This window comes from Pinus tabuliformis, chromosome 1_2 (genome assembly GCF_031772625.1).
Source record: "Pinus tabuliformis cultivar Carrire ecotype Pingquan chromosome 1_2, CPIR1, whole genome shotgun sequence".
NCBI classification, from domain to species: domain Eukaryota; kingdom Viridiplantae; phylum Streptophyta; class Pinopsida; order Pinales; family Pinaceae; genus Pinus; species Pinus tabuliformis.
In genome coordinates, this window is record NC_142298.1 from 823,052,300 (window position 1) to 823,076,835 (window position 24,536).

Below are 24,536 nucleotides of genomic sequence, written 5' to 3' on the forward strand. Positions count from 1 at the left end.
AGACAACATATCTGCAACTTTATTGTGTATGCCCTTTTTATATCTGATGACAAGATGAAACTGTTGTAGAAAACCCATCCACATATAGTGTCTTGATTGTTGCAACTTAGTTTGTGAGTGTAAGTATTGAAGTGGTTGATGATCAGTATGTATAACTATCTCTTTGCCCATTACGTAATGTTTCCACTTTTTCACACTTTGTACTAATGCATACAATTCTTTATCATATGTGGGATAATTAACTACTACAAAATTAAATGTCTTAGAATGATAACATATGGGTTTACGGTGCTGCATCAACACTGCTCCCATGGCATAGTCACTGGCATCCATTTCATTCTCAAAGGGTATTTGAAGATCGGTCAGTGCTAGTACTGGTGTTGTACTAATCTTTTCTTTTAAGGTGTCGAAGGCTTTCTGCTATTTGCCTCCCCATTGAAACACCATGTTCCATCCTGTTAAAGCATGTAAGGGAGATGCAATCAAGGAAAAGTTAGAAATAAACTTTCACCAATACTGTGTTGCTCCTAGGAAGCTTCTAACTTCTGTAGCATATTTGGGTTTAGGCGAGTTTACAATGACTGCAACCTTGGAGGGATCTATCTTCAATTCACCACCCCTTACAATATGACCCAAATATTCAAAGATGTTTTTCCAAATTCACATTTTGATAGCTTAACATAAAGATTTTCTCTTTTCAAAACATCTAGAGTCTGCTTTACATGCTTCAAATGTTCTTCCCATGTTTTACTAAATATAATAATGTCATCTAAATATACAATGAAAAAATCATCAATAAAAGGCCTGAGTACATCGTTCATTACTCTCATGAAAGTAGCAGGAGCATTAGTTAAGCCAAAAGGCATAACTAACCACTCATACAATCCTTGCTTTGTTTTGAAAGCAGTATTCCATGCATGTTTCTCTACAACTCTAACCTAATGGTAGCCACTATGCAAGTCCAACTTGGAAAAATAAACAACTTCTTTCAACTAATCTAATGGATCATCTATGCGAGGAAGGGGATAACAGTTTTTTATCGTTATCTTATTCAGTGCTCGACAATCAATGCACATTCTCCATGAGCCATCTTTCTTTCTCACCAAGATGATTGGAGACCCACAAGGTGATGTGCTAGGTCTTATGAACCCTTTCTCAAGCAGATCCTGTACCTGCTTCTTGATTTTTGCATTCTCTAAAGTGGACAACCTTTTATACCTGTGGCTGTGATCATTGTTTCATCCCTTGAGTCTGACCCCAAATCTTTCTGAATAGCTGCATCAGTCTTCTTCTTTTTTCCATCGTACTTCTTGGGCCTCAGCTCTGGATGCAGAATCTAGCAGTGTTCATCATCATGCCTCTCCTTCTTGTAGTGAGTGTAAGAAGGTTTGGTATTTTGTACAGTATTTGTCTTCCTCTCTTTCTATTTCTGCTTTCTCTTTTCCTTGTTCTTGCTTGCATTGGGTTTTGATGATCCCCCAACTTTTGGGTTCACATTCTTACCTCTAGCCTCTAGATGTGTAGCTTGAACAAATACCTCATCTATGCTAGTGGGATTAAACATGAGAATGGTATTCTTTAAATAGCTGTGTAGACCCCCTATATACTTTAGTAGAGTTTCAGGTGAGTCTAAAGAAATTCCTAGAATCAAAGCTCTTTTTCTAAATTCTTGGGTGTAACTTTGTACACTTTGCCCTTTCAATTGGCGAAGAGTTTGCCAACTCATCACAGCTTGCTGCATGTAAGCTAGTGGATAGAATTTTTTTTTAATTACATAAACAAATTCACTCCAGACAGAAAGAATTCTACCATGCTTCTTCATGTCAGCTTGTGTTCTGCCTTCCCACCATACCAAGGCAGTTCCTCCAAGGCGTAGGTTAGCTAGCTAAATCTTACTTATGTCTGAATCAATACTCTGCACCCTGCAATATACATCAATCTGTCTAATCCATTTATCCAGCTTCTCTGCATTCAACTCTCCATCATATATTGGCAAATCAAATTTAACATGTAATTTAATTAAATATTCTTTTTTCTTTTTATTTTTAGGACTATCAGGAGGTGTGGGAAGTTTTTCTTCTTTCCCTTTGCCTTTAGAATGGTCATTTAGGAGAGATTCTTCTACCCCTTAGTCATGTTGGGAAGTTGAAGAATCTTCACTTCGACCTTTCTTAAATTCTCTATACATTTCCTCTACCATGGCTCTCATGGTCATGAAACTGTCCATGAACTAGGAGTCTAATTCCAAGGGACTTTATTCTGCCATTTTCCTCTTAGGATAGACTCTTCCAATTTCTAGGTTAGCTTCAATCAACTCTCCTTCTCCTAGTTTGAACTTTGTCCTAGTTAGCATTCAACAAAAGAAATCCAGCACAAGCTTGTCTAACCTTAGTAACCTAGTGCTCTAATACCATTTGATCCGAAATTGATCTAAGACAAACAATAAGGTATTACAGACTCATGTGCATGGATGTGCCTATGCTATTTTATGCAACGGATCGATAAGATTGCAAAATACACAGGCACTAAGGAAGTCAAGGAAAACATAACAAGCAGACATATAAACACAACAAGTTTAATAAGGAGTACACCCGATACTCCTGGCTACGTCTCCTGGTCCAGCCTTTAGTCATGGTCTCTCTATTATGTTTTCAAAGTAGAGTTTTTACAACAGTGAGCTCAACTTGAGTCTCACGCAACAGATATAAATCAGTAAGACTTTACTTGGGTCCCCAAGTCTCTGGAGTACACAGACTCTCTTTACTAACTCTGGACCTCTATTGGTCATAGTAGTATGAGCCCAATCTGAGACTCATACATGATAGGTATTACAGAGGAGTACACTTGAACCTCTTAAGCCTTCTCTGGAGTACACAGACTCTTTGACTCTCTTTGTCTCTGTCTTGACTCTAGCTCGATGCTTCCTTTGCTTCTGCAGGTCAGCTCGGTTTCTTCTCTCTGCTCTTAGCTTTCTTGACTTGCTTACTTACTGCTTGCTGCTGTCTCTGTTAATTTGTGGCTTTAAAGCCAATATTCTTTCTGACTGTTCATTTCCGCTTCTCGGCTTTCCAGTTCCCCTACCTCTGTTTGTTTGAATCCCTCTGTCCTGTGTAATCATCATTGTATAATGCCTCACAGGGAGGTGGCCACCCATTTCATAACGAATTGAGTGTCAGTTCTCTTGGACGTTTTCGAAACAATCGTTTATTCTGTTAACTCCAAGAATGCCGGCGAAACACAACCTTTTGCCAATGCATTGTCCACATCGGACTTCAAATCCTATACAACTCTGCCTGTTAGCCTCATCAAATCCAGTCATCCATTGGAAAGCGTCTCCGTCATTGATCTTGAGCCTCCAAATCCTATGGTCATCGTCCATATCAGGCATATAAGTAACATGATGTTTATCTGTTCGATGTGAGCGGTTTTCTCTCTCTTCCATCGGACGTGTGGCAACCATTGTGTGGCATCAGGTGGGACTCAGTTGAAATCACTTACCGCTCGAAGCCCTTCCCATATCCTATTGGTTTTTGTGGGACCCCGCTTCTGACAGAATCAGAACGATATCCGTTGCATTTTATGATTTTTCAGGTCCGGGTGCTGGCGACCTTTCCTTCTTTGAGGGGTTTGCCCTACGATATGTGATTAGCGACTTGTCGCTAATCGCATATTAGAAACTACCCCCATTTCTCGAAATGGCCTTTGGTTTTGATAATTTGTGATAACGCGCATTACCATGGGCTGGCGATCTGGGCACTTGACTGACGGTCCTCGTTGCTTTGTGTTGATCACAAATTGCAACTGTTACGAGGATATCTTCGATAAGCTTCATCCTTATAAGACTTTGAAACTTTGGCATGATCTTTAAAGAGTTCATGAAAACTTATAGAGTGTTCTAGGATCTAATTTGGATCATAGGTTTACTCAAATTTTAAGTGTAGACACTCCTTGGATGCAAATTAAATTCCAGATCCAACGTGTACCCATTATGCATACTTTTGAGAAGACCCACATTGATAAAAATTAAAGATACATTAAAAAAAATTGTTTAACAAGTTTTTTTAATGTATCTTCAATTTTTATCAATGTGGGTCTTCTCAAAAGTATGAATACTGGGTACTCATTGGATGTGGAATTTAATTTTGCATCCAATGAGTTCTACACTTAAAATTTGAGGAAACACATAAGGAGATAAGCGAGAAATACAATTAAAAAAAATAGTTTTTCTTCTTTCCCTCCAAAATATTTACATGTACCTCTTTTTAAATTTAAAGGATTTTGATTGGTTTACATATTATGACATGGAAATCACGTGAAAATTTCATGGGAACTTTTAGGATGAAATTTCCTCTAATGTCATCTCTAACACTAACTCACATGGATCTAGGTATCATATCCAAGGTTAGATCTCCATAAGACCAATGATACCCTCCCTACTTCGGGATCTAGACATCATCACAGGTCGGCTAGATGTCCACCCAAGCATCACACAAGCACGCAACCCAAGATGCTTCATCTCTCCCTATAAACTAAATAAGATATGTCCACTAGTTCAAGCATGCTTCTAAATATTTGAACTTCTTATGGAGAGATCTTGCACAATCACAACCCCAATTAGTAACATACTTTCAATATATCAATATATATATATATATATATATATGTGTGTGTGTGTGTGTTAGCACAAACCTCTTGAGTATTCAATCATTCTGATGTTGCTTAGGTCATCACAATATCCAAACTTATCTTTATGGAAATTTCTTTCTTCAATACCATCCTCAGCCTCAACATTTTTAACATATTGTTGGAAATGAGCTCACTCCTAAGGGGGGGGGGTGGTGAATCAGTAGCCCCTGTGGTTATATAATTTTTTAACTCTTTTTACCAAAATAAGATAGGATCAATAACCCATCAACATAAAATCAACATATGAAAACACCATGGTCAACATCAAACATGCACATAAGAAGACACAAGATTTTCTCATGGAAAACCCTCTCCCAATAAAAAAAAAAAATCTGCTTCTCTGCTGCTCAAATATTTTATTATGATGAACAAATTTTATATAGAGGAGCTAGCACCGAGTAGCTCGAAGACTCAACTACTAAGACAATATACTAGAAACATCAAACAGAAAGACTCTTTGCACATGACTCTAGAACACCCATTCGCTGGAAGCCACCATGACCAACGAGCCTTGTCCAACACTACTAGACACTGGAGATATCTACTTCTCATTCTGATCTATTTACTAGAAGTCACCCACCTTATCTACACATTTTCTACTATGAGCCTCAACACCCTCAACACCTCCATGTGAAACATGTTTCATGCATTTTCAAACTTGGCTCTCAAACTTGCTCAACATGAGCAACCCAGTAGCTACTCGAATCTCAATCCAAAAATGATAAGTTGATATGGATCCTCTACTAAAAACCAACTACAAATATGAAATATGCTAGACAAAGCACTGTAGCACACACTCACTCCACCCATACACTCACACCATCAATCAATCAACTCACCAAATCAATCGACACTCACACGCAAAAATAATCACAAGAATATATGTCAAAATATCATCAATAATTTCCAATCAATACCTTGGGAAAATACCATGGTTATCCCAATACCATGGACACTTGTACTGTAGTAAACTCCAGGTCAATACCATGGGGACATACCATGGTTAAGCCAATACCACAGACCCTTGTACCATGGTAATATGTAAACTCAATACCTAGGGTACATACCATGGTTAAGTCAATACCACTGACACTTGTACCATGGTAATATGCAAGCCAATACCATAGCCAGATACCATGGTTAAGTCGATACCAAGGATACCTGTACCATGGTAATACCAACACCCAAACCAAGCAACATAAGAATACATATGTAATCCCATCCATTAAAGAGTACATCTACCTGCAACACAATCATCTGCACACTTATTCCAACTAACTGCAACACATGGCCATGTTGAAATCAATGCCAACCATCAAACACTGCAACACAATGCCTGCATCATCAATGCCTCTGCAACACATCAGCAATGCCAACACATATCCAAGTTTTGTTTGCAACTTTATCAATTAGAATAATCAACTGTAGTGCTTTAGCTATTTTTTGATCTTATTCTTTCGTTATCGATATTCTTCATATTTCCAAGATCATGTTCTATTTCTCAACTATGGAGGATATACACTTTCCTTCATCCAATCTCCCTCTCAACTTAGGGATATCAACAACTTTATTCTTTTAGTTGTACATGCTTTTTCTATTCGACATTGGATAAAGCAATGCTACCTGTGTGTTTTGTGACATGGACTAACCACCTCTCGTGGATCCTTATCTCTGGCAATGTGATCGTTGACTAACACCTGCGAGTTTTGGTCCAACTGTAATTGTGATTACCAATAAGTGGTATTAGAGCGTAGGTCATGAGTTCGATACTGATGCGGGAGCAACCAGCAACAAAGCGAGCAAATATGGGCCACGGAAGAAAAACAAAGGAAAGTCTGCCTTAAAGCAGAAAAGATAGATTTAAAGCGGGAAAAGCAGACTTAAAGCAGATTTAAAGCATGCATGCATCTTTTGTTGGAGGAAAAGCAGGAGAGGATAGGATCAATCCTTCTCAAGACTTCTTATATAAATGTAATGAGAGAGATATATGATTAGTGAGGCATCTGTGAGTAGGCAAGATGTAGCCGAGCGGGAGCTCGTTCTTAAGGCTGGAATGCCTTAATTTTGTAATTGTCTTATAAATATATAGAATCGTGTTTAGTGTTATCTATATACGTCTATGTGTATTGTGAACTTGTTGATCTGAATTATCGTATAACTTTTATATACAATTATGTTTGCGTAAGCGGTTTGGGTTATGTGGATTGACTACTATAGTGGGAATTTGTGAGCGATGATGTTACACTGAAACAAAGCTTGAGTAAAACGAAAGGACTGAGGTGGAAGGATTCAATTTATGATCACGCAATCAATTTGAAAAGGAAGAGCAAGAGCATTGATGCAATCCATTGATGCAATTGACGGATTTATAAGTGAAAGGTCGTATGATTCCAACGTTCTTATATAATCGTAAAATGAAAATTGGTTTTGTTGATTAAATACAGTCGAAGGTTCTTGAAGGCGAGATGCGGATCGAACCGAGAGATGTTCATAATGCAATAGACCACGGCATGAGATGTTATAAGCTTTATTGTTTAACGTGGAAGAATCAAACCAGTAGATCGATCAGTGTTATGAATTGGGTGATGGGCAGCATTATGGTATCCAATACTACGTTTTATATGTTTGAATGTTTACTAAGTTGTAGGAAGGAATCGATTCTTATAAGCGCTGGAGAAATTGTGTTAGTGAAATATAATTGCAGAGGTGCCAATATAGATCCGCGTCAAAGAAATAAAAAGGTTTAAAGTTGTTTAAAACGGTCCCGTCAGAACTTAGTGGGCCATAACCCACGGTCCAGGATCGAATTTTATCTGGGAATTGGGATTTTGGGCAACCCCCAAATTCTCATTCCATCATATACACACTGGGACTGCATTGGGGGGGGGATATTTTTGGACATTGGATAAACCAATTCTCCCTGTGAGTTTCATGACATGGACTAACCACCTCTCATTGATCCTTATCTCTGGAAATGCGATCGTTGAATAACACCTACACGTTTTGGTCTAACAGTAATCGTGATTCCCAACACTTTCTTTCACATTACCACATCATTAGAAAACTTTAACCTTCCAGAACAACATTCCTTCTATATTTACTTGGAAACAAGGTAATCAACAATGTATACTTAAAGATTCCCACAACTCAATCATCTTTATTAAGTCATCAACAAGTGTGAGGTAGGTAAGCATCTTCAACACATTGAACACTATATACCTGCAAGTCTTCAACAACAAGTTCAACCAAGCACATATATATATATATATATATATATATATATATATATATATATATATACAAGAGAATGAAGTCAACTTTATAAAGTTAGCATGGTAGTATCTATGTTAAACTAGTAAAAATTTGGATATCCAAAACTTAAACCTAGTTAGGTTCATAAACAATCAATATTACATCTTTCGTAACCCTAAACTTTCACAACCATCTGAGTTAGGTTTTTGTCACAAACCCTAGATTCCATCATCAATACTAAAACCTTAGATATCAACAATCATGTTAGTATTTTAATGAAAGAAAAATCATTTTATATCTAGGGTTTCATTATCATGCCCTGGAATCAATATTTACTAGGGTTTTGTTGTGAACTCAAACAATAAAGTTTTAACGTTATATATACAACAACTTGTCCAAGATAGGGTTTCAATCAAACAAAATCATATACACCTAGGATTTCATTCCTAGGATCTTTCATTAATTATTACAAGGGTTTTGTCATAAACCCTAACTTATCAAACCATAAATATCTAGGGTTTCATCATATAACCTGGACATCAACAACAAACCCTAAAAGGCTAGGTTTTTACCATAACATTATCAAAACCCTAAACATCAAGAGAGTAATATTTAATTATGAGTTCTAAACCCTAAGAAGAATAGGGTTTCATTATTAACATTAACATACCCTAAGTACCAAAAGGATATGGTTTTGTAACAAACCCTAAAGGTTAGGGCTTTAATAAAGTAAACAAAAGATAGAGTATGTTAGTAATAATCTTGATGATTCAAAACCCTAGACATGAGAAAGTTAGTAATATCAAGAAAATTTCAAAAGAAGAATGATCACATCTTCTTGTATGAAGAATATTTTGCAAAAGAACTTGTAGTCTAAAACATACCTTTAGTTTTTCTTTAAAAAACCTTGTAGAGTTTCTTTAGCAACAAGCTTATTTTCGTGATACAAATATTTCCTTGAAGTTTCCTCCATAATCCTTGTGTATTCCTGCAAGCCTTTAGTTAAATGGTGGGGGTCCCTCTTAATTTACATTAATTCAATATTTCTGAGGGATACCTACAACTTATCAAAACAATTCAAGAATTTATAACAAGACATATTAGGTCTATGAACTCTAGAAATCAAAACATAAAAAAAAAAAGCTTTACAAAACTTAAAAAAATAGTTTATGTTGGAAGTAGAAGGATATGCAAGAGGAAGACTCAATAATATAAGTCTTTGACTTAAAATTCTTCAACTTTTCTCTTATTGGGTCTTCATAAAAAATTGTTGCATGTTATCTTTCTCTCTTCTTTTTTCTTGCATTTTTCAAGACATTGGCTTTTGCAATGTCCTATCTTATGACAATTAAAACATTCAATTTTGGATAGGTCAATCTTATCCATTGTTTCTTTAAAATTCTTGTGTCCTCCCTTTTTCTTGTAATGGGAAGAATATGCATTGGATGTGTTGTTATCTTCATCTTCCTTCTTATCACTACTAATGAGATGAGAGCTTCTTGACTGCATGCATTCCACATTTCTTCAAAGGATTGTATTTCTTTCCAACTGCTAATACCTCATGCAAAGGAGCTCCCTGATTTTTGTAGACCTAGTAGTGAAATAATCACAAGCACTTTATTTGGTATAGCTTCATCAATGGCTTTGATTTCACCTCTTATTCGGGATATCCTTACAAAATAAGAAGACACAGTCTCATATTTTGCAATCTTTATTTTTCTTAGTTTATTCTTGAGACTAGCTACTTGACCAATGTTTTCATTGTAAATAATTTGGAGAGATCTTCATACATCCCTTGTGTAGTATATATATTGGACATGTAGGGGATTAATTTATCCTTTATTCCATCTACAATTAGATTCATGGACAATATGTCTATTTCCATGTACTTTTCCTTTCCTGCATCATCTGTGGGTTCCTTGACTTTTCCTAGTACAAAATCCAATACTTTGTGCTTTGCAAAGATGAGATCTATCCTCTTCTTCCATGCTCTATAGTTCATGGCTCCTTCTAGTTTGTTTTTTGTCTTCATTGAAGATGTCAAAGATAATATTTCCCTTGTTTGATATGGATAATATGCCTTCCTTTTCTTATATGGTCATTCTCCTTATTATCTTCCATAAAATCTTTTTCTTGACCCTTCCCACAATAGATTTTCAAGCTGCCTTTTTCCTTCCTCCTTCACCTTAGCTCTAAAACCATGTTAAAAAATCAGAAAGGAAGAAATATTTTCTTATCTTGAAAAATACTTGTGATATTCTTGTATTCTTATTAACTTTATTTATGTTCTTCTTTTATCTTCTTTTCATCAATAAATCATCAAATTAAAGCATGAAGAATAATGACACCAAATATAGGCACTCAGCCAGGGGAAAACCCCTATAAAGGGGAAAAACCCAGTGAAACTCTTCTGCTACTAGACTCAAATCAAACTGAGACAATCCAATACCTTATACCTAGACCAAGAACCTCCTTTGATCCACCAAGTCAGCCTCCAATATGTTTTACCAAACTTCAAAAATAAATTACAACAATACTGCATCAAAGACATAATTTTCTCCCTACTGCTTCATAATTTTAACCTAGCTTCAGATCTATAATTTCAACCCTCCTGCAACTGTCCAGAAACTCGCATGTGTCGCAAAAGAGAGATAATTTTTTCTTGTTTTTCTTGACAAGTATCTTCTTCTTCTTCGCTAGAGTTTTCTCCTTCTTCTCTAGGTATTTCACTCTTCTTTTCTCTTCCTGCAACTGTAGATTGAACTTCCTTGGTTGGTTATCTGAATGAGGTCAAGTATATGCAAATATATAGTTTTTTGAGGCTTCTAATTAGGCCGACTTGTCTTCTTTGAGGCCGACTTGGTGAAGGAGGCCTATTTGACTCAATTAACATCAAAATAAATTTTCTTTCTTAATATACAAATCCCAAGAAGGGTATATTTGATGATAACAAGGACTAGAACTCATGACATAAACCCTAGAACCCTACAATGGAGGCTTTGACCTAAAAATAAAATAATAAGAGCATGAAACCCATGCTAATAAATAATTTTTCTTTTATAATAAAATTTATTTTTCTTTCTTTTGACAGATACATTTCATCATGACTCAAATACAATTATGAATACCGACACTAGTTACATTCTTCAACATGGGGAAAATGTCTCAGTATAATCAATTCCTTCTTTCTGTGCATAGCCCTTTGCAACTAAACAAGCCTTATACTTATCAATTGTGCCATCGATTTATACTTGGTTTTATAAACCCATTTAGTGCCAATTACATCTTTTCCCTTTGGTAATCCGACTAAGTCCCGTGTATCATTCCTCACTAAGGGATCTTTCAAAATTTCTGTCCAACATGTTGCTTTTTGAATGTCCCCTTTCAAGCCACTTAGGCTTCTTCTTAACTTCATCTATCTTTACTAATTTGAAATTTGATTCATAACCAATATTCACTGCAACTTTCTTCAATTCAAATTGTACATGTTATGGCTAGTAGATTCCTTACTCATCAAACACAACATCTCTACTTATTATCACCTTCTTTGCTTGAGGATCAAACAACTTGTAACTTCTTGTTTTAGTAATGTATCCAATAAAGATACACTTCACACTTTTATCATCCAATTTCTTCCTCTTTTCCTTAGGAACATGTGCATATGCAGTACAACAAAAAACTTTCATATGTAGAAAACCTGGTTTGTATCCTTACCATGCTTCTTCTGGAGTCAAATTCAACACTGCCTTTGTAGGACATCGGTTAAGAGTGTATACTACTGTGTGTACTGCTTCAACCCAAAATTTATTTCCAAGAGAATTATTTTTTAAAATGCTCCTAGCCATTTCAACTATGGTCTTGTTTTTCCTCTGCAACACCATTTTGTGGAGGAGAGTATGAATTGGTAAACTATTGCATTATTCCATTCTTCCTGCAATAACTCAAAAACTCATTTTACTTGTATTCTCCCCCATTATCTATTCTTAGGGTGGGAATTTTTAAACCACTTTGATTTTCAAACAGAGCCTTAAACCCAAGAAAATGAGAAAAACTTCAGACTTCTCCTACAAAAATACACCCAAGTCTTCCTAGAATAATCATGAATGAAAGGTTGAAGATAACATGCCTTTCTAAGAGACAGCTTCCATCATACCACACAAATATGAATGCACCAATGTTAGATGTTCTCTAGCCTTCCATGTTTTATTTAAGAAATTTTCCCTGTATTGTTCCCAAAAAATACACCCTTCACATATATCATCATCCAAATTTATATAAGGAAGACCATTCACCATGTTTTTCTTTCTCAGCAACACCAAACTCTGAAAATTCAGGTGTCCCATCCTTAAGTGCCAAAGCTTACTATTTGATATTTCTGTTGCTTTCAAACTCTGTGAATTACTTAAATCAAAGGATAGCTTGAAAATTTTTTCTTTAGACATTTCGTCTCTTACTACAACTGCAATTTTGTTCAACTTATCCATGATTAAGAAATATTCTCCATTATCAAACACTAGCTTGTAGTGTTGTTCCATCATTTGTCCTACAAAAAGTAAGTGCTTATTCAATGTTGGTGTCAATAAAGTGTCCTCAATTAACTTCTTCTTTCCATGCAATGTTGTTATTGCAACTGTGCCTTTCCCTTTCACTTCAGAAACACTATCATCACCAAATATGTCTTTACCATAATAATTGTCATTAAATTTGGTAAAAAACTCCTCCTGAGATGTCATATGAGTTGATCCTGAATCAATATACCATGCTTCATTTTCTTTGCTATGTACGATCAAACTTGAGATGAATAACTTCTCATTCCTAGTTTCTTCAACAACTATATTGGCACCCTTGCTCCAAATCATTCATTTTTTCATAACATTTTTTTTCAAGATGGCCAAATTTTTGGCAATAATAACATTGTGGTGCTCTACTTCTTGCTCCATTTCTACCTCCATCTCTTTTTTGTTCTCTTCCGCGAGATCAATATTTACATCTTCCTCTAAACTGATTGGGATTCCTTCCTATGCTTCTCAAAGGAGATGCATTTCCGTGTGAACTTTTTTTATTTCTGTTTTGATTCTAATTATGATATTGAACCCCATTTCTTCCTCTTCCTCTATGATTTGGAGAAAATGCATGTTCCACTTTCTCAAATGGTTGATTTTATTCAATAGTTAACATGAATCCACTTAATTCATCAATTTTCATTGTATTTAAGTCTTTGGATACATAATAATGATGGTGACCATCTGAAACTTGGGCATAACACTTCTTAAAATCTTCTCAATTAGCATTCTTTCTAGAACATATTCACCTAATGACCTCATCTAATTAACAAGCTCTTGCATTTTTGTGATGTAATCATGAATGGATTCATTACTTTTCATATGGGAATTTTCAAAATTCCTCCTTAATGTTGCAATTTAGATACAACAACACCTTCATATGTGTTCTTTAAGATATCCCATGCTTCCTTAGATGATACTACACCACTGATTCTTGGAAATATAGATTCATCGACAATGCTTCTTATAAGTGAAAGTGCTTCATTATCCTTCTTAATAAGTTCTTTAAGAGATTTATTTTCATCATCACTTAATGCTTTGAATTCATCAGGAGAAGGCATAGTATATCCATCAGTTACAAGTTCCCATAAATATTTAGTGATGAATATAGGTTGCATGTGTTTGCTCCAATAAAAATAGTTTATGCCATTGAGTTTAGGAAACACAATATTGCTTGTCGCCATTGAAGAATAAGAGAGAATTATAGAGAGAAGATGAACAAAAAAACACAATGTGTCCCACTTTGATCCGGGACAAGAACCAATGTCCAAAAAATTTGAGACTCAACCACCACCACAAAATATCTTTATTTAATAGAGAGTACAAAATGGCACAACAAGCGCACAATTACAACCAATTTCTCCTTAGAAATGAAATAATCACCACTAAAATAATTAATAATTCTCTCCTTCCATTTTCAACTCTTTTACAATTCCCCTTACAAAATAGAATTTAAAAAAAGGCAGCCTCAATTTTAAACCCACGTACAAACTTAATATTAAAACTCATTAAATATCTCATGCTCAAAGCATTCTCCACTCATTCTCTCTCATAAATATTACATTAAAAATATTAACAAATAAATAAAAGAGAGAATTTCATGTTTACTCCATTCTTATTTAGATTTTACATTTTTCAATGTAAAAGAAAACTCCATTTAATATGCCACCCCACGCATAAGAATTCATCATACAATTTAATATTTAAACAAAAACCTTCATGCATAAATTCTACACAGTTTCGTATGGTTTGTACGCATGACAACTCCCCACAAATACGTCGAAGATCCTCCATGCAACAAGTTCAGTCTATGTCGCAATCCACACACCAATCCACAAAGTAGTCCATGCAATTTATTTAGCATGAACTTGGCTACACATAGCTAGGTGCCAATCCATGTAGAAACCCCCACACAATTTATTCACATGAACTTTACACACAGTCATGACACTGCAAATATTTAATGCAACCTCCAGGTAGTTTAACACAGGTCTCTTGCAATGTTACTTGCTCCAACCTACATGCACAAAGCATATTCCAATATCTTGTAGGCATATTGCTTCCACAAGTAGGGTGCCAATCCTCGCTACAGAGTTAATCTTGTTCTCTAAATTTCAAAAAAGAAAAAAATATCATAGGCTTTGCTACTCCACGCACTAGCCTCAATTCACATGCAACACTGGCCACTCTAGCTCCAATACTAAATGAAGAAAACATAGTAAAAAGGAAATTATAGAGAAAAAAACCATTCAACAATAACACACTAGATCTCAACATATTTCATTATCAAAACCATGTATTTATACATGAGGAGAGACCTTCGAGAATCTGCCATCACCACAAATCTCTCAGCCATTTCCTATAATCTCTCAACAATCATTCCATAAATCACCCCACCAATCTCTCCATAAATCTCTCGCACAAAATAACAATTTTAACATTTAATATTTAAAAAATGATTCATTATTCCATCATTGATCTTATCACAATCCTCATTTCTTGTTGTTGATCCATACTGAGCTGAATTTTGACTTGCTCTGCCTCCTCATCACTGCAACTATGCATTTCTCAGGCCTTGTTCTCTGCTGATTCGACATGCACACCTCTCGTGACCTCCCTCTTTGCAATTGTGCAATGTGAAATTCTAGTCAATAGTGGTTGATCCCTTTTTCACTGTGACTGTGGACTGTGTAATCCTTGGCCTCAACTATGCACTTCCAGACAAAAACCACTCACTCCTTGCCTACTGTTAAGGCAATTTGCACAGCCAAGGATCCCTCTCTCTCTCAACAACTGATCATTGCACAATCACAAGCCTCAGTCATCAACTTTGCCTCTGTTGATCAGGCATGCATAGTCTCTCCTCTCTATCATTGTGCACTGCACACTTTTAGTGACCAGTCAGGTCACTCTAGCCTCAATCTTTTCCCTTGTGCTCAGAGATTGCACAATCCTTCCACCTATTGACTACCTTATGTGTTTGATAACTTGATAGATTAGGAGATTATCTTAGGGACTAATTTTGTATCACCATGATTGCATCTTCATTTGTAGGTGCTGCTAATAAGGATCTTATCAGACTCACATCCTCTATAGACACAATGCCTCCCATTACAAGACAAACACTAGTTAAGGAGGCCATTGAAAGTAGTATTAAAGGCCCTAGAGAGAGTTCTAAATCAAAACCACCTATCTTGGAATATACTAGATGCTTTTTGGATAATTCCACTACTATATTATGCCTGACTATAAAATATGCTTTGAACAAGAAAGAGTTCCCAAAGGATATTGAAGACAAGGAAATCTACATCAATTTTAAGAGATCTAGATTCCATAGAATTGCTTGCAGATATCCAGTGTTACCATGTGCAGAAATAATTGGACGGATTTTGTAGGGTCTAGACAACAAGAACATGGTTCTTAGTAGTGTAAGTGGGCAGGATCTCGAATCATATCGACCACATGATCTTCATTCCTACTACAAGTTGTCGAAGCCAAAAGTTTATCACAACTCTTAGTATTATGCAACCTGGGCTTATTTGAATAATAGGGATGTGATTAGCTCATGATGGTAGGAACCAGCCAAGTGTCGCCAAAAGCCAGAGGGGATCTACAAGATAAAATCATTAATGAAGGTATACCAATACCTTACGGTAATGTGTTGCAGACAATATGGACGAGAAAGCACTGAGTTTTGTGGTGAAGGATGGATCTACATGCTTTACCCGATAGTCATAGAAGGGATAATCATCAACTAGTCATAAATATTTTCCCAACAGTTGCAGATTAATATATCAAAGGTAAAGAAGGATGAAAAACGTGGGCAAACTCAGTTCTTCATGTCTACATACCTGCTTGATGGAATCTATGCAAGAAATTATTTTTTGGGTCTAAAGTGGAACTTGTCTCAACAGTCTCTCTCTATCAATAGATATTGCAAGCTACTTTCCAAGTTTAGTTAGAGGGGATTTTATGCCAATCTAGCTGACCACTTCTTTTTTGTGCTCTATCATATGATATTTGAAGAAGAGGCACCCTGGATGATAGATCAAGTGAAAGAAGTGGTCATTTAATTTTCAGATTGGTTCACTTCTTCCCAAGCCACCTACATCAGAGTCTTTGGTTCCCAAAATCCACCAAACCTTTTACCAAAGGACATGACTGATAAGGTGGTCATGTAGGAGATAGGATATCATATTTGCTTAGGACTTTCACAACTATTGTAGAAGGAGAATAAGGAACCTTGGCCTCTTCTTCCCTTGCAAGTGGGGTCTTATGAGTTAAATATCTTGAAGGTACAAAATAAGAAGTTGAAGAACATAGATGTCTCAGGTTTGGTGAAATGAGTTTCCATATATATGACCCTAGGGAAGTATGCAAACAACACTATGCTAATCTGGATTTTTCCTAGCCTTATGCTTCTATGTCACTAGAAGATGATGAGAAGATGAATAATTGGTACTATGCTTCCAGAAAAACTAGGCCAAGTGATGGGGCGGGCCATTCTAACATGACGCATTTATTAGATGTTGTAAAAGAAGGGAACCAACAAGAAGTTCCTACTCAAGATAGTGTTGTCAAGCCAAAGAGGAATTTGAAGAAGCTTGGAGGAAGTAGCATGAAGAATAGTAGAAATGGGAAGAAAAGAAGTAATAAAAAGAGGAACACAAGCATGAGGAGGAAAGGAAACAAAAAGAAGAGAAATTAAAGAAGAATAAATAAGACATGCAAAGAAGAAAGGAGGAATTGAGAAAGAGAAAAGAAGAGGAAACTATAAAGGAATAAGAACAAGAAGCCTTCCAAAATCAAAGGGAAGAAGAAGAAGAAAGAAAAAAGTGATTAGAAGACGAATAAAGTAAGAAGAATTAGGAAGAGGAATTGCAGGCCAAGTACGTGAATGATGAACATGAGTAGGATGATCAAGAAGAAGATATTATTTTGATTGCAAAGAAAACAAGTTATCAGTCCCCACCTCCTCTTACTGGTGGCCATCTCCCATTTAGTGAGATGGGAATAGTTCCTCTGCCATATGATAGAGATTTGTAAATCTCAAACTTTATTTTCGACTAGTTGAAGAGAAGAATAGTGTGGGAGAGAAGAATTTATTTTCTAAATGACCCTCGTCACCTTGTTTCAATTAACACAAAATGGTGATTGTGCCGAATAATAGGAAGATTCCAAGAGAAATTGCAACATTTCTCGAACCCACTAAGGAGAACACTGATTATCTGATTAGAGAAAATGAAACATTGGTAAAGGAGTTGGATTTGGCAAGGTAACTGGGAGAATCAAATATTGTCTTCCACTAGTGCTAGCACATTGGAATTGAGGGAAGCAATATTGTAGGAGATCAAGCCTTTGGAAGACACTATGAAGTAGTTATATGATGAGATGTACATTCTCCGTGAAGTAGTGGTTCTCCTACATGAAGTGAAGAAAGGGTCATAGAAAATGGTGAAGGTCTTAAAGATAGGTTACACAACCATAGATGCGATTCATGATTGGGGTAAAAAATATATGAATACACCTATAATGTTGGTCAGGAAGAGTAGACAAGATGTAGAAGTAGATAGGGCAAAGATCATAGTGTTTTTACATATTTATGAGGATATCCATACTTCTATTACCAACATCATAACAATATACTCATGCCTATATAATGGATTCGGTTCCTTGGTCAGGATGCATAGGATTCCTTATGTTGGTACATTTATGGATCTAAAGAGAAAGAACCCTATTAAACAATAAATATAATATTTATTAAATAATATCAAATAGGAAACCATTCAGGATGAGCTCGAGGTGACCAAATAAAATATTCTGCAATATGTGACCATGCCAGCAAAGATACACATGAAGTTAATTATGTTGTTGAGCACCATTCAAACAGAATCCAAGACCATATATATGAAAGCATTGAAGGGAAAAATCAGATACAATCTAGATCCACTAGTGAAGGTTGGCCACATAGTAGTGGAGTACAAAGATTGGCACCAATATCTTACTACAAAGTTACATGTTGTTGTCGGCGAGTTATTTCCATAATATTATGCATGATGTATTACTTTATCTTATAGATAATATCCACATTTTTTCTTATTATAATTATTTCTTATTTTAATTTTGTATTTTAAAAACAATAAATGTGTAAAGTGGCAGTCCAAGCATCACATAGGGAATATGAAGAGTCATTAGTAAGTTCAAAGGTTAAAGAGAATCTAAAAGACAAATGGAAGCTTAAGAGTCATGACGGGAGGTGAAGGGTCACCTCACTTGTTATAAATAAACCCTCATAACTCAAGCACAAAGAGGGACTTTTGAAGTTTTTAGCCTTGGATTCTCTAGTTTAGCATACAAGAGAATATATTTATTTGGAGAAGCAAGTGGTAGTTTCATGTTCCACTATTTGGGCTAGTGTTTCATCTTTGTAATTTTGTACTTGGGGCTTTTAATTAATGATCAAAAGCTCTCGGGGCTAGCACACTTTCATGCATGTATTGTGGATATTGTAAGACTATTCTTTTAATGTTTGCAGTATATGTTTATGGTCATACATGATAAAGAGAATGAACTATTTTGTTAGCATTTGTATTATCTTGTTGAATGTGAATTCTTATTTTCTTTCATGATTGTCTTTTTCTTATGAACTATTTTGTAGGTTAACTAATGACTTTTTCTTTGCTCTTGTGTGTCTCTTTTAGAATAGTACTATTACTTTTCTTCTAAATGCACACTCTTTCTTTCCTTCCATGGAAGTGCCTTTTATATATTATAATTGGTGTCTCACAAATATTACGCACTTCTTGACCTCAAAGTTATGTGTATAGTCTCTTATGTTGTTTATTGCAGCAAAGACATACCCTTAATATCAATATAGTGGCAGTCAAGCCCATATCTTTACGCCGTAAGGCATTCCCTCTGAGAAAGACATCCCTAAAATGTGACGTGTGTGATCCTGAGCCATTGATTCTGTGTGTTAGATGATTGGGGTGTTTTCTGCTGTTCGTTTAATCTGTTTTTTTTCATAGAAAAATAGTTTTTTTCCCATGGTAATGGGCCATGAAAGGCCAAGCCTGGCCTGCTGGCGATGAGACTCTTCTGCTAGGGATGAGACTCTTCACAGAGACTGCCTGCTGGTGATGAGACTCTTCGTGTCTTTCTGTTAGTTTCATTTAAGGTTTAGGGCTCAAGCTAACCCTTATCCAATATTTATGTTTCTTTCATGAGGGCATATCTTGGCATTTTGTTTTTGTTTCATTTAGACTCTTATTTCCTGAATAATGTGATTTCAGTGAAGCATTTGTATTCGGTCTTTTCACTCTGTTTCAGTTTGACTTCATTGATCGCCTTTTTTTTTTGGTTATGAGCTAATCATTTGCTGTGTTAAACTCAGGGCTCTATATTTTTGCACGAAAATTTGCTTTTTTGTTAAGCCGCAGTGGAGGAATGCTCCCCAACTGCAAGTCCCTTAGAAAATTTCAGCATAGTGGTGGATGGATAAAAGCTCTTTTAGAAGAAGCTGAGAATGAGAGGATGCACCTCATGATATTTATGGAGGTGGAAAAACCCAAGTGATGTGAGAGGGCGTCCTGCTACAGAGCGTATGAGCCATATGTTGGTATTCTCCTAGAGGTTTTTCTTCAGGCTCACTTCTTACATAGGCAACTAGTCCAAGAAGACCTTTGTGCCATTTCTTTTTGATATTTGCATTCCTGGGGCTGTCTAGGCCTTGTTTCGTTTCGTAGTTTTATCACATATGTGAATAGTTTCTTCAATGGAGCCCTTTCATATGCGAGATTGAACTTGCACTTACTTCAAGTAGGAAAATAATATTGTTGTTAAATTCAAATAATTTTCTGTATGAGTTTTTGAAACATGTTTATTGTTGTAAAATCTAAGACGATAACTTCTTGGATGTGATTTTCAGGTTACTCGACAACTTGTCTTTATGTGGTCAATGACTGGACACACTTTGCAAGAATTCATTGGGATTCCCTGCTATAATATCCAACTCAAATTGTGATGTAGATCCAGGGAATATATCCAAGACTTTAGATTGGTGTCTTATATGCTCATTTTCCCTTTCCCTACCAAGAGTTTTGAACTTGAATCTACCCTTGTGCCACTGTTGTTGCGTAGTGTCTTAGACAATTTGGAACTTATCTTGATGTATTTTGACTCTGATTTACTGAATTCTTTGGATATTATCAACATCAACTAAGCCATCAGAGCGAGTTTCAAACAGAATCCTCATTGGAGCAATGATGACAATGGGCAAGGCTCTTGCTCTCCTATTCTTCTTATGGTACTATTTTTTGTACAAGAATGATGGGGTCAAGCAACCTTATAGTAAAATGGAGCAACAACTCCTACAGAAAATAGATATCCATCAAGTATATTTGCTAATCTCTTTCAACTTGTTTTCAACTTATCAGGTGGAAATTGATAAAAAATCTCTCTCAAATGTGCTATATCACAGATGCTAAGCTGGTCATGTTCCATGGAGATCAGCCACATACATCTTACGATATAATAAAGAGAATTGAAACACTTGATGATATTGATATCATTTGGTTTGGAGGCTTTGGTACCGTGTAGAAATTGGTGATGGATGACAATAGTGCATTTGCAGTGAAGAAAATTATGAACAATGAGGTAAAGATTATATTGCCTCTTTGAAAGAGAGCTTGAGATTTTGGAAAACATCAAACATAGAAACCTTGTGAATTTGTGAGGTTATTGCAATTGTCCATCGGCCAAACTTCTTATCTATGACTACTTGCCTCTAGGAACCCTAAAATGTGACGTGTGCGATCCTGAGCCATTGATTCTGTGTGTTAGATGATTGGGGTGTTTTCTGCCATTCGTTTAATCTGTTTTTTTTCATAGAAAAATAGTTTTTTTCCCATGGTAATGGGCCATGAAAGGCCAAGCCTGGCCTGCTGGTGATGAGACTCTTCTGCTAGGGATGACACTCTTCGCAGAGACTGCCTGCTGGCGATGAGACTCTTCGTGTCTTTCTGTTAGTTTCATTTAAGGTTTAGGGCTCAAGCTAACCCTTAACCAATATTTATGTTTCTTTCATGAGGGCATATCTTGGCATTTTGTTTTTCTTTCATTTAGACTCTTATTTCCCGAACAATGTGATTTCAGTGAAGCATTTGTATTCAGTCTTTTCACTCTGTTTCAGTTTAACTTCATTGATCACCTTTTTTTTGGTTATGAGCTAATCATTTGCTGTGTTAAACTCAGAGATCTATATTTTTGCACGAAAATGTGCTTTTCTGTTAAGCCGTAGTGGAGGAATGCTCCCCAACTGCAAGTCCCTCAGAAAATTTCAGCATAGTGGTGGATGGATAAAAACTCTTTTAGAAGAAGCTGAGAATGAGAGGATGCACCTCATGATATTTATGGAGGTGGAAAAACCAAAGTGATGTGAGAGGGCGTCCTGCTACAGAGCGTATGAGCCATATGTTGGTATTCTCCTAGAGGTTTTTCTTGAGGCTCACTTCTTACATAGGCAACTAGTCCAAGAAGACCTTTGTGCCATTTCTTTTTTATATTTGCATTCCTGGGGCTGTCTAGGCCTTGTGTCGTTTCATAGTTTTATCACATATGTGAATAGTTTCTTCAATGGAGCCCTTTCATATGCTAGATTGAACTTGCACTTACTTCAAGTAGGAAAATAATATTCTTGTTAAATTCAAATAATTTTCTGTATGAGTTTTTGAAACATGTTTATTGTTGTAAAATCTAAGACGATAACTTCTTGGATGTGATTTTTAGGTTACTCGGCAACTTGTCTTTATGTGGTCAACGACTGGACACACTTTGCAAGAATTCATTGGGATTCCCTGCTATAATATCCAACTCAAATTGTGATGTAGATCCAGGGAATATATCCAAGACTTTAGATTGGTGTCTTATATGCTCATTTTCCCTTTCCCTACCAAGAGTTTTGAACTTGAATCTACCCTTGTGCCACTGTTGTTGCGTAGTGTATTGGACAATTTGGAACTTATCTTGATGTATTTTGACTCTGATTTACTGAATTCTTTGGATATTATCAGCATCAACTAAGCCATCAGAGCGAGTTTCAAACAGAATCCTCATTGGAGCAATAATGACAATGGGCAAGGCTCTTGCTCTCCTATTCTTCTTATGGTACTATTTTTTGTACAAGAATGATGGGGTCAAGCAACCTTATAGTAAAATGGAGCAACAACTCCTACAGAAAATAGATATCCATCAAGTATATTTGCTAATATCTTTCAACTTGTTTTCAACTTATCAGGTGGAAATTGATAAAAAAATCTCTCTCAAATGTGCTATATCACAGATGCTAAGCTGGTCATGTTCCATGGAGATCAGCCACATACATCTCAGGATAGAATAGAGAGAATTGAAACACTTGATGATATTGATATCATTTGGTTTGGAGGCTTTAGTACCGTGTAGAAATTGGTGATGGATGACAATAGTGCATTTGCAGTGAAGAAAATTATGAACAATGGGGTAAAGATTAGATTGCCTCTTTGAAAGAGAGCTTGAGATTTTGGAAAACATCAAACATAGAAACCTTGTGAATTTGTGAGGTTATTGCAATTGTCCATCGGCCAAACTTCTTATCTATGACTACTTGCCTCTAGGAAGCTTGGACGAGTTACTACATGGTTAGTATATTGGAAATGCTAAATTTGTGAAATTCATGGAAATCCTTCGAGGTTACTTTAGTTCTGATTCTAAGGTAGGTTATAATATTTTCAATATTGTCTAGCGTCTAGATGGCCAGTTGGAGTTTGGTCTACAATTCTCTATAATCACTGGTGACACACTGGGAATTCGTGAATACTGCATTATTCTCTCCGCTGCAACATGTTGGTCTTCACATAATAAAGGCACCATATTACCCAGGCTTGTACCATGTTCAGACTTAGACTATATGTTACTGCCAACCCTGCAGTGCCCGTTAAGGTGCCATTTCATTTACTTTCATATTTCATTATAAAGAATATGTCTAGTCTGCTGAGATCAGTTTAGGAAAAATAATTGTAAGCCAAGATAGTGCTTCTGTACCTACTTGGGCTAATTACATATTGAGGCAAGCGAATGAGGAACACCAAAAAGAATACAAACACAAGATTTGACAGAAAATCCATCTGAATGCCAAGCCACTCATTGGCTCCAACATTGTGGAGACTAGGTCTCAGATATATATATATAGATCAATCAACTCGAGATTTCTTTCCATGAATCGAAATTCCTGCTCAAAACTTCTAATGGTGGCTGCTCCAGAGATTGATTCTCCAAAATGTTGTATGATTGGAGCTCTACAAACTGATACCAGCTGAGCCAGTTCCCTAGCTGATGTTATGTAGTATTGCTGCATGCAAGGAAGGTCAGAGGAGTTACAAGAATTCTCTTATTACTATAAAAACCCAAAAGCATGGAAACAAAGAAATACAGATAAATTGTTGTCATGATAGAATCCTGATGCAACTTAATCTATTTGATAACATCCTTTTCAATTAGATTATGGGATCTACCTACAACAAACCTTGAAGTAGAAATCAAACTCTCTTATCGCCAATTTATGTTCCTCTGAGAAAATTAAAATTTGCAAGTTCGTATTTATTATTATTGAGAAATACAGAGAATACCTGATACCATATACAACTTGCACCCACTGGTATAAACACAATGAAGACCTGCCAAGCAATATGAGACATGACTGCAATGATCCCCAAAAGTTGTATAAATGCAAAAGCCAATTCTCCTAGTTGAGAAGGAATCAATGTGTCCACTGCACTCTGATCAGTTGATGCCTGCCAAGAAACAGAGAGCTTGTTACTGACCCACTAGAATCAAATGATTTCCTCCTCTCTCAGGAAAGGTATTAGCCTATTAAAACAATAAATGTCAACTGACCCGATTTAGTATTCGCCCAGATGGAGTTGCATCAAAGAAGGACATTGGTGCACGAAATATACACCTGTGCAAAGTGCTGAAAAGCTGATTAGCAGTTTTAAATCCAAC

General features: G+C 36.1%; 1 protein-coding gene across 1 annotated transcript in view; it reads right to left on the reverse strand.

Moving 5' to 3' along the window:
* Nucleotides 1-24,536, reverse strand: part of LOC149208458 (ABC transporter C family member 3-like) — a 62,536-nt gene that overhangs the window by 36,353 nt on the left and 1,647 nt on the right. The window contains exons 4-5 of the mRNA XM_089398349.1: nt 24,429-24,512; nt 24,161-24,325 (exon numbers count right to left, since the gene is read on the reverse strand). Coding sequence (XP_089254475.1) covers nt 24,161-24,325; nt 24,429-24,512 — 249 coding nt within the window. The remainder of the gene's footprint in view (nt 1-24,160; nt 24,326-24,428; nt 24,513-24,536) is intronic.